The sequence below is a fragment of the Dendrobium catenatum genome, unplaced genomic scaffold, assembly GCF_001605985.2.
Source record: "Dendrobium catenatum unplaced genomic scaffold, ASM160598v2 fragScaff_scaffold_621, whole genome shotgun sequence".
Classification (NCBI taxonomy): domain Eukaryota; kingdom Viridiplantae; phylum Streptophyta; class Magnoliopsida; order Asparagales; family Orchidaceae; genus Dendrobium; species Dendrobium catenatum.
In genome coordinates, this window is record NW_021319083.1 from 28,831,484 (window position 1) to 28,843,369 (window position 11,886).

The following is an 11,886-nucleotide window of genomic DNA, read 5'->3' on the forward strand; positions in this document are numbered from 1 at the left end:
TGACGTTGAGTCATACAAATTCTATAGTGGCAGCCGGTTAGGCCTTGTTGTTTCACTCGAAGTCAAGGATCGTGGTGATGGAATGGGTAGGAGTGTACTGAAGAAAATTGGTATTTGATGCGGAAGCTTTTATTCTGTATAGACACTGGACGGAAGAACGTTCGGTTAAGCACTGGGTACCTAGCAGTGCCCAATAATATCGAGTGCAGGTATCGAACTGAATACCCACTAATAACATAACATGACGTATTTTTATTAATCTCCGAACGTCCTCCGCATCTGCACAGAATAATAGAGCCTGATGCGGTGATGGGCGTAGGTGGTACTACTAATACCCCCTCGGATGAGAGCCCTCCTGGCGCCAAGCTCGAGTGAGAAATGATGGTTCTATGGTGGAGCTGACGAGTGATAGGTAATTTGCCTGGCACCTTCATCATGATCACCTGGCCATTACATGTTAAGATCACACCACAAACGTATACAAGGACACTATAAAACTAATTAATTAATTATATAATATACTCATCTTAAATCAAATTTAATAATTAATAAATTTCACTTTTGACAAAAATTTACTTCAAGATTACTATCATAAAATAGGATTTTTCGCAGCAGTTATCATGGACTCATGATCCAATTATAATCGCTGGACCCTCGCATCTCGCGATCCACGGCCTCTTCTTTCTCTTTAGATACCAAACCCTAGGCTTCTCCGAGTGACCCTTCTCTCCGTTTGCTCGACCGTTCGTCACTCGATCTCGCGGGCTTGTTTTGATAGGAGCCGTCGTCGGCGTCAAAGACCAAAGTCCGGCCATCTGCTCATGTCCATGGTAGTTCCTCCGATCTCCCTGCTCAGTATAAACCCTAAACTTTTTCTTTTTAATTTTTTTCAAATGCTTGCACATTAGGTTAAAGAAGATGATGGTTAACGAAATGACCTCATTATTGTGAATTTGTTTATATAATTTGGATGAGTTTGCAATATTGTTTGAACAAAAATATCGGCTCCCAAAAAAATGTGATGGTTGATTTGCATGAGATTTTGGAGCTTCCGAAGCTTGCAGGAACGGTCACAAAATTGTTGTTTGCATGTTAAATTTTAAATCAAGCTAACTGACAAAAAAAATTTTGAAGATGCATCTTAAATATTTTGTATTTATTTTGAGATGAATATTTTATATATATGAAATTAAGTTAAATCAAATTTTGTATTTTAATTTGAATGTACAAAACAATTATATTTCTTTAAAATTGGTTATATTTTTATAACAGTGTGTAATGGCCATGGGAAGCTAAAATTAAAGCCTAAATTGTATATAATATTGAAATGAGGTAGGGCCAAAATGCAATTTATAATTCATTAATTAAGCAATAAATGTGTGATTAGTTTAATTTTCAAAACGTAAAAGTAATTAGTTCTTTGGCAAATTGTATAGAATTTAATGTAATGAAGTATAATTTTTATTTTCGTAATTGCTTTTTTGCTTTCAAAAGAATTACATATAATCAATAGAACACAAATTTGTTCTATACATTTAAGCATAAAGATTGTACTACAAAAATACATTTGTCGAGTTAGCTCTTGGCAGCCCTGACCTTAGCAACCTGATCTTTCCCTTTTTCTATACATTCATATGCTCAGTAGATTGCTTGTCACAAAATCTTATTATATAAGTCAGTTCCCTTATTTGTAGTAGAGGATTAATGGTGCTGATGAGGTAGAGAGGCGGCTAGGGTTTGCTTATTCCTCCTTCGCCGCTAGTTGTTATCTTCTTCCTCCTTCTTCCCTCCGGCGATGCCGGAGGGAACTTCTCCCTCTCATCCTCACACGGATGCAGCTCCTTCGATGACAGATTTCCCCCCGCTTGTGCGTGCTCAGAGAAGGATAGTACGTACTAAAAAGGCTTTTAGTTTTTCAGAGAATAGCAGGCATTTTTTTTTTTTTTTTTTTGGAAAATTTGGAGTCTTAGCCCATTTCATTCAAAAATGAAGGAATTACAGTAAGAAATTTGTCTACTAGCACAACAAACAATTAGCAGACAACAAAACCATATCAGCAAAAAAGCTGCTTAACAAAAGAAACCTAGAACAAAATAGAAGAAAGCAAAAATGGAAGGACTCAGAATAGCAATAGTCGTGTATAGCTCCCAGGCAGCAAAATTCATCCATAAGGATGTAGGGGTCCCCTGGTTGTCGTAAGGCCGTCCAAGGGGATGAATAAAATGATTGCATTCATCATCGTCCTTCAAAAAGGCAGTTCCTGGTTGCCAAAGGAGACCATCCAGGAACAGCAGAGGCTCGGTAAGTAGCACATTCATCGTCAAGATACTCTTCCTCAGCTGAAGAACAAAAATAAGCAATTCTGTAATAGATGTGAACGTTTCCACTTGGAGATTTTGAGTTACACAGCACGTTTGATCTTGGCAACAGTGGTGGAGTGACAATCAATAGAATTGCCAAATAACCTGTCATTTCTAGCTCTCCAAATGTAGTAAACAATAACACATAGTAAGAGATAGCACATGTTCTTCCTGCTTTTATCAATATCCCAATCATCAATACAATGAAAAGCTTGCCAGATATTAGGACGTAAATGCATGCTGTTCATACGAGGAAAAACCTTCTTAAGGATATCAAAAGAATAATCACACTCAAAGAAAAGGTGATTGTGGCTTTCCCCAATGATTTGGCAGAAGGCACATAAGGGGTTAACCGCTAAACCACTTAGAATCAAGTTATCAGAAGTTTTGAGACCATGCCTAAAAGCCATCCAAGTGTAAAGAGAAAAGCGCAATGTGTAATGTTTATGTCAGACGAGCTTATACTAAGGCACAGTTTGACAATCCAAAAGAAACACTTGTGAAAAGTTTTAAAAGAAGGTTTAGCATTGTTAGTCCAGTAACAGTTACCCAAAGAGTTGGAGATGGGAACAGAGGTCATAATGTCAGCCAAAAGAGTCGAAATAGCAAGGGGTAAAGTTCATCTCCCATTAGAAAGAAGAGAGCTAACAGTTAAGTTGTGAGGGAAAATCAGGTGTTCCAGATTTTCATGTTTCAACCTCCACCGTCATAGGAGGGGAACTGATCATTGGGATTTGGAGGTTGGGGTGGTAGCCTTTTTGGCTGTTTTAGATATCGTGGGTTTAGTACAAGTAGTACTAGCAAGTGCCTGTTTTTCACTTCCAATGCTTGAGCTGCCAGCATTACCCCCACCACCTACCTTCAAGAGCTCAGAGGCAGGGAAAGGAGGGATAACATGGCAAGAGGTCTGGCTCGTGGTAGGATCATTTTGATCCTTAATATGGCAAATTTATTAGTGGTTGGGATAGTAGGGGATTTTGGAGGAGCTGTAATATTGTTGACCATGGGGTTGTGTTAGGATGAAATTGGGGATGGTGAGGGAGATTCTGTGGAAGGGGAATTGAGGTTAGGAATCACAATTTGGGTGGTGGTAGGATTGGTGGCAGGAGGGAAAAATTATCCAAGGGTGTCACCGGTGCCTGGGAGAGAGGAGGTTATGGAGGTTTGGGTATGTTGAGTCTTGGCGGGAGCTTATGCGGCTTGCGGCTAGAGCTTCTGCCACGGGTTCTGGGAGGCTCAGCTTGTGGAGGTTGCTGATTTGGGTTTTCAGGGAAGGCGGTGGGGGCATGCATTATTGAGTTACATAACGAACAATGAGTAGGTTTTCAGTCGTAAAGCACTGTTAGGGGAAAAACTTTCCCATCAACAGTGTAGTAATTCTCATCAGGAAGGGGAGAGGTGCTGCTAACTGGACACAAACCCTAGCAAAGGTAAGTCTAGTTTTTGCAACAGTAAGAGCGTCCATAGACAGTGGTATCCCAACGCAGCTCGTGATTTTGGATATCCCTTCCAGCGTCCAGCAGGAAAGGGGGAAGTTTTTGATTTTGATCCAGAGAGGGATCGAAAGAAACTCTTCGCGTTTAAGGACGAAGTTCAGCGTCCACTTTTTCAAAATGAAGGGCTTTCCGAAGAAGAACCAAGGTTCGCCCGACCAAGCCATATCATATTCCTCACTATTATTAAACTTAGGAGGAAGAAGCCATCGTCCAAGGTCAGCAATGAGAGAGTGCCCTTTAGGGACCAGGTTTTTTTGATTGTGAAGAGAAGGGCTTCATAGTAAGGTCTTCGGCCGATGGAGTATCCGACCAGCGAAAGAGCCCATTCAAGAGATCCGGTATTGAACTGAACCGAAATGAAATGAGTAGTAGCATTTTCAGTCGGGAAGTGAGAAATCAAAGAAGTGAACTCATTCGACACAAGAGGCGGAGTCGCGATGAGACTCTTCCAATCTCGGGGAAAGTCAGCAGAGAAGAAAGGATTATTAGGAGGGGGGAAGAGAGGGGGAAAAATGGAGGAGGACATCCCGAAAGAGATCCTCCCCGAAGGGGCAGAGAGGGTGGTCAGAAATCGCAAATCGCAAACCCTAGCGCATGATTAGTTGAGACCATATAGAGCATCAAAGGCATAGAACATGAAACTTTTGGGTAATATTTTTAGAATTCTATTCAGTCTTTGTTCTCCTTAATCTAATTGGGTAATATTTTTTCTCAAAAACTGCTGGAAATTTATTTTCTCAAATATGATTGATAAGAGCTCGATATCAAAACCTACATGGAGTGGTGACTATGATAAAGATGTTGAGAATTTCTTAGAATTTGTAATGTCAAAGCTCGACACAAAAAATTTTATGTCCATGCAAATTATGTATTAACATATATTTTCATTATGTCAAAAATGTCAAGTTGCATTTACTCTATAAAGAATTTTTTCACGGATACGTTGTTTGGAATAGACATTGAGAGGAACATGCTTTTTTCGCTGAAGTAACAAGATCAGAAATAATTAGTGATACTTGTAATGTTAATAAAGTACAAATTCAAGAAGAGAAACCAAGACTAAATGATATAGAAGGATTGTTAAAGGTCACATTTTGCTCAGACAATGTCAATTTAGATATTGAACATAATGAAAGCAATGTAGATCTGACAAATGATGGTATGAAGCAATTTCATGATTTATTACTAGAAGTAGGGGAAGAATTATACCCTGGCTATAAGTCATTCACGAAGTTATCATTCATCGTATATTTATTTCGCCTAAAGTGATTACACTCTTGGTCTGCAAGATCTTTTGATCAATTGATTGAGTTATTGATTGAAGCTTTCTCTGATTGTTCGTTGCTACCTAAGAATACATATGAAGTGAAGAAGATTATGAAAGTGTTCGATCTTGGATATACAAAGATTGATGCATGTCCAAATGATTGTTGTTTATTTTGGAAAGATATATCCAATCAGGAGGTATGACATATTTATGGTTATTCACGATAGGCAAGTGTTAAAAAAAGTTCAACTAGAAGAAATAAAAAACAAATGAAGTCTGCCAAGGTTTTTTGATACTTCCCATTGATTCATAGGCTTCAAAGATTGTTTAAAACAAAAAAGTATGCTGAAGAAATTATTTGGCATGCCAAACAGAGAAATATAGATGGGTTGTTACGACATCCAACTGATGGAGAAGCATGGAAATCCTTTGACTCTAGATATCCTGATTTTGCTTTAGCATTAACAAGTGATGGTAAAACTGCTATAAAAATGTTAGTGGCGGGTAAAACCGTCGAGAAATATTAGTGGCGGGTTACGCCATCTAGTGGTTATAAAATCGATGCAAAAATATTAGTTGTGGGTAAAACCGTCGAGAAGAGTCAAAATATTTGCTACGAAAGCCTTATTTTTTGATAGTGGATATTATAACCTAAATTTCTTCTTTAAATTTTAAATCACTGTTCCGACGTTGGTGAATTATAATAAAGGATGAATTTGAGTTTGCTCTTCACTTCAAAAAAGAATAAAAAAAAAAACTCAAGAGGGAAGAATCAATACTTAATTCTTTTAAATCTGCTAATGGTTTCCCATGAAGGCTATTAATAGATGTACCATACTACTTATGAATCACTTATTATCCTGACATCGAAGGGATCATAGTTAGTGGGCGAAGAATGACGGAGAGATTGTAGTCGATGAGCAATGGTGGTCAAAGGGATTGTAGTCGGCTAGCGATGGAGATCGGAGGGACCGTAGCCCACAGGTAACGATAGATGGAGGGATCGTTGTAGAGGGGTGACAAAGGTTAGAGAGACCATAGTTGGCAGGCGATAGAGGTCGGAGGGACCACAGTTGGGGGGCGATAGAGGTCAAAGGGACCGTAGTCGGCGTATGACATTGGTTGGACCGATCACAATTTCCAAGTGACAGTGGTATGAGGGATCATAGTCGGCGGGCGATGGAGGTTGGAGGGACTATAGTCGGCGGGTGATGGTGGTCAGAGGGACCATAGTCGATATGTGATTAAGATTGGAGGGACTATATTCGGTGGTTGACGATGGTCGGATGGACCATAGTTTGCAGGTGAAGGTGGTCAAAGGGACTATAGTCGGAATGTGATGGTGGTCGGAGGGACGGTAGTCACGTTGAATGTCAGAGGGATCAAAGTTAGCAAGCAACGATGGTCGGACAGACCGTAGTTAGTGAGAAATGGGGGTTGGAGTGACCGCACTCGAAGGGCGATTGAGGTCAGAGAGACTGTAGTTGTCGAGCAATGGTGGTCGGAGGGATCGTAGTTGGTGGGCGATGGCGGTTAGAGGGATTGTTGTCTATGGGCGACGAAGGTCAGAGGGATCGTAGTCGGCGAGCGACGATGGTCGGAGGGACAGTAGTCGACGGGTGATGATGGTCGGAGAGACCGTAGTTGGTGGGCCATAATGATCAAAGTGACTGTAGACGAAGTGCAATGGTGATCGGAGGGATCTCAGTCAACAGGCGACGATGGTCAAAGGGGCCATAATCGATGGCTGATATTGGTCAAACGGTCTATAGTCGGTGGGTGACGGTAGTTAGAGGGACCATAGTAGGCGGGAAACGGTGGTCCGAGGGACCATAGTCATTAAGAAACAGTGGTCCAATGGGCATCGACGATAGGGTGGTGGTCTGACGATGGTCGGGTGAAAGTCAAGCGGTAGCCGGGCGGTTGATGGCGGCCTGGCGATGATCTGATGATGGTCGAGCGGAAGTACAACGGCGGTTGGCAACCATAGGGTAGTCCAACGACGGTCGGTGGTCGAGCGGTAGCCCAACGACGATCGAGGAAAGTTCGCCAGCGGAGGTGCTTGGGGTAGAGCTCTAGATCCTTGAAGCCTCATAGCTCTTTTCAATCTCCAACAAAATGTCCAAACCCAACCCTCCTTCATGTGGAAAGTGAGGCTCTATTTATAGATTTTTGAAAATGACATACTCCGTAAATATGGAGAAGATCCAAGACAAAATTAGAGTGGTCAATTGAACGGCTCATATCGATTCCTTCGATTATAGAGCATTCATCAAGCATTTGAGCACTAAAATCATGTATGAATCAAGCATTCCTGAGCTTGTTGGATTTGTCTCGTTGAACCGCTCAATTTGAATATAAACATGCTATATTTGGATATTATTTGTCCATCCAATTAATGTTTTGAATCTTTCAAATGTACATCGGGCCCTGATTTGGACCCATTTGGGCTCGGATTGAACCGATTTTGGTGTCGTTGAGTTTATCTCTTTGAGATGTTCAGTTTGACCATAAGTTTGATGATATCGGAGTTTGAATGGTCCCGTGTTTAATTTCGAAAGTTTTCAACTTGAATATACCTCAAACTTGTGATGGATCAAAGTGATTTTTTGTGACGTATCAATTATAATTTGATAAATGTCAAATGACATGCAACATCCAATTATCATTTAACAATTTTTGAACATATATATATATTGAAAACAATATAAAAAAGGGAAAGGAAATGAACCTAGTTGAGGCAGAGCTGTGGCTCCAGTGTATTGTATTAATTTGTGATCAAGCAAAACGACCTCATCCAAGTTGGGCCGAAGCCCACATTGTGAAACATTAAAAGTAGTAATAATAATAATAATAATAATAATAATAAGCCTATAAGAGGTGATCAGGGGCTTTTTTCTAGGGAAAATGCTTCATAAATTAAAAGATAAAATTTAATATTTTTATACAAAATATTATGCAATAAAACTTATCTAAATATAATCAAGAGAATAAAATTATCATGTAATATGATTTAAAAAAAAAAAAAAAAACTAGCTAGCACACTTGTGTAAATGCCCTCGGATGTATAGGCATGATAATAATACAGTACTACTAATAACCAAAAAAATGAAAATATACTTGCTGATTAATTAGGTTATATTACAATAATAATTCCCATAGATTTCTGTGATAAATATATATATTCAGCATTTATAATTAATATTATAGATAATTTGAGGATCCACTCAATCTGCATTTCCAAAAATACCAACATATATACATGCTCGTGCAAGGAAGGAACTCGAGAAAATACATTCTTTTACTTGAATTATAAATGAAGGGGACACGAGCTGGAATGACGACAACGACATCGTCAGCATAAAAATTAAGATGTTGAGTCCAAACACAGCCATTAATTAGTAATAAGGGGGCAATGAGGTGGAAGGATTGACGACAATATGCCTGAGAGGATGGTCAACATCTCCCCCTCCTGCGTGCTTGATGAACTCAGCTGGACTGAGGAAGCTGCCATGACAAACACAGACGATACTCACATCTTCACCCTTTTTGTATCTGTAGAGGAAACCTTCAATTCTTTTACCATTAGGACCATCTCCTTTGGTTGAAACACAAGGCATTTCTTCCATTATATTTGTTTTCATGTCTTTCGATACCTGACTCATCATCCTCTTCATCGCTTCATCATCTTCTCCCAAAGATCTGAGAGATCGTAAAGCTGAACCTGGATGAGTTGTTGTTTCTGCTTTGTCAATGGCGTCAGATGTTGAAACTGCTGCGTTGTTGTTGTTGTTGTGCGACTCTGGGATTTCAGGCACTGGATAACAACTTATATATGTTGTAAATTTTATGAATACAGAGAGAGAATCAAGTCAAAAATTGAGCTAGATTCTTTAAAGCTATATTCACGAACAACTCATCAATAATGCAACTAATCAGGTTACCAAGTGATTGTTTTAGACAACCAAAGCTCAGAGAGAGAGAGAGAGAGAGAGAGATTCCAGCCCTTGATTCGTGAACCGGAAATCCTTGGTAACCTTTGCCACCAACTTCAAAAGACCGAGTTTTGAGATTTGCCTAGATTTACAAGCTATGAAGCTATTATTTGTAAGGCTTCTGCTACTATATCCAGGGATTTAATCAGGATTTAGCAGAGTTCAGATCCAGCTCAAATTAAGGGGCTAGCTATTTGGTTGCAAGATTTAGCAAGAGATTTAATCAGGATTTAAGTTAAATGTAGCCAGAAAATGTACTGACCTCAATACATCCTAGTACCTTAGAACTTGTTTTCCTCCCGATTTAGGATAACTACCAGATCTACTCTCCAGGAGGAAATAGGATTTGAGAGATTTACATACACTTCTCTTCATTGTGCATCTTCTTTTCTTTCATTTAAATACTAGATCTTGAAAGATTTTGTGAGATAGTTGACGAGTACTTAATCAGAATTGATATCTATCATGCAAAACAATTTTCAGGATTTAATCATTCAAGAATTGCAAAGACTTACTAAATCCTACTTGAATTATATCCTACATGTCGTTAAACAGCCCACAAGAAAACAGGATTCAGCAAATCTGGTGAAGAAACAAAAGAGATGAAACGAAATAGGCAGCAACAGGCCGCTGCTTCACAAGAAAATCACCACGAATTAGTTACCTTACAGAGAGAGTAGACAACAAAAAGGAAAACAAAAAACAGAAATAAATGAAATTTAAAGCAGGAACTGCTCCTCCGTGGACCCCCATACTTTCCCACGCCTAAATCCCAAAACAGCTGGAGAAAGAAAGCAGGAACATCCAAGAAAAATCCAAATCCATTTCACAAATTTCAGAAGTTCCCACTTTTTTTTTATCCAATCAGTAAAGTTAACCACAGTATAACGAGAAAAACTCAATACCTCGCGATCCACCGGTATCAAAGGTCGAGCTGCTCCTCCGCATCCCAGCCAGCATCGCAGGCGAAAGCACCGGCCGGGGGCCGCTGGCTCTCGGGGGAACACCCACGTACACCTCACCATCAACACCTGGCCTTGAAAAGCTCCTCTTTTCCTCCCGCTTCCTCTTTGCCTCTAGTCTTTTCAAGCTCTGCATCTCCTTTCTCTTCCGATTCTCTTCATCCGCTTCCACCGGCAACGAGCAGGTCCTCGCCAGCGGAGCAGCGGCCGGCAGGAAGTCCTTCTCCGTTGGAAATATGGAGAGTGCAGCGATCGAAGAGGAACGCACGAGCCTTTTGTCGCTACGTTCCACGGCAAAGCAACCGCCAAGTGAGAGCCCGAGGCAGAGATCCATCTCACTGGAAGCAGGTGCGGAGAGCAAAGAACAATCCGACGACGTAAAGGAATGGTTTTCACTGCAGCTTGTGCCGGCAAGTCGCCGGAGGAGGTCGCGAGGGCAGGGGAGCTCCTCTACTTCAACCTCCCGGACCTCTATATCCATTAAAATAGTAAAATAGATTGCCAAAAACAAGACTTTTACAAAGAAAGGGAGAAAATAAGTAGGAAGGATCTAAAAGTGGAAAGTTTTCCAGGGATCCAGCCGGAAATCGCCGGAGAAGACGAGGGGAAGCGGGGTGACACCCAGTGGTCGGAATCAGAACAGAGTGATTTTTATGGCGAAAGGGTTGAAAGGACGGACATACCCTCACTCAACAGGAGGGACATGTGTTTAGATCTAAGGACGCGTCCACGTGGCTGATGGCGTAGATAACGGCAACTGCATCGCGTCCTTGCTAAGGGACCGGCGCGGATGGCCCACACTGCCCGAGGACACTTGGCGTCCGGCTAGAGAACTACGGAGTTTGGACACGTGGCCACATCATGTTGCTTTCCTCTGATCCCGGCCTCTCTTGGTTCTACCATTCTCAGTGGGACCCAATGTCGTCCAAAAATTGTCCTTCTTTTAAAATTGGGATGCTGCCCAATCCTGCCGCAAGGATTGAAGTTTTGACTTCCACTAACGATTCAAGCCGTTTAAAATTTATTAAATAAAAAATTCTACTAATTGAATTAAAAAATTAAAGAAAAATATTTATATACATTTAACTCATTCAAAAAGTATAAAAAAATAAAGAAATATACATGAAAAAATAAATATAAGATAAAAAACTAAAAGGCAATTGGAATGGACTCTAAAAATATATACTTTATTCACAATTAAATATAATATCAATTATGTAGAACCTACTCAATAGAGATATCATAATCCATCATTGGTTATAGCCTACCTTAGATTGCCCAAAAATTCAAAGGAATTGAAATAAAAAGCATATATCAAACTACTTTTGAGTCATAGCTATTAGCACAATCATAAGAGGCTAGCCACCCAAATTAATCAAAAGCTTCTAGTATAGCAACTTAACATAACTTGACCAAAGAGAATGTGAATCCTTCATAAGGTTAATTATCGTGTGTATTTTTTTTTTTTTAAGCGTAATATTTTCTATAGATCTATAACTCTACCTCTACTTATAAATAAGCTATCAGAGGATAAACACAAGTGACACAACTTATTATCACGAAGTCTCTACTTTTTAGCCATAAGAAATTAGATAGCTAATCTCAATCTCCCTTCTAATTCTCTATCTCCCCCTCTCTTTTTCATTGGGCTCTTTCAATTTGTTTTATCATTAGGGTTCAAGTCCAAAGATATTTGATTATAATCCCTTCGACCACCGTCGCCCATCGACTACGATCCCTCCGATTTCTGTCGCTCGCCGACTATTGCCCCTGCGACCACCGTCGCCCACCCATTATGCTCCCTTC

General features: G+C 40.1%; 2 protein-coding genes across 2 annotated transcripts; both read right to left on the reverse strand.

Annotated features, from left to right (window-relative positions):
* Window positions 1-2,235: 2,235 nt before the first annotated feature.
* LOC110104942 lies at window positions 2,236-2,770 on the reverse strand. Its single transcript, XM_020834255.1, has 2 exons — window positions 2,413-2,770; window positions 2,236-2,339 (listed from the first exon to the last, which is right to left on the reverse strand). Exons 1-2 carry the CDS (start codon window positions 2,768-2,770, stop codon window positions 2,236-2,238), a joined length of 462 nt encoding a protein of 153 aa, XP_020689914.1.
* Window positions 2,771-8,286: 5,516 nt separating this feature from the next.
* On the reverse strand, window positions 8,287-10,720 carry LOC110105027 (ninja-family protein AFP3). The gene is made up of 2 exons (XM_020834377.2): window positions 10,024-10,720; window positions 8,287-8,940 (listed from the first exon to the last, which is right to left on the reverse strand). The coding sequence occupies exons 1-2, from the start codon at window positions 10,559-10,561 to the stop codon at window positions 8,522-8,524; spliced, it is 957 nt and encodes a 318-aa protein (XP_020690036.1). The 5' UTR covers window positions 10,562-10,720; the 3' UTR covers window positions 8,287-8,521.
* Window positions 10,721-11,886: the final 1,166 nt, after the last annotated feature.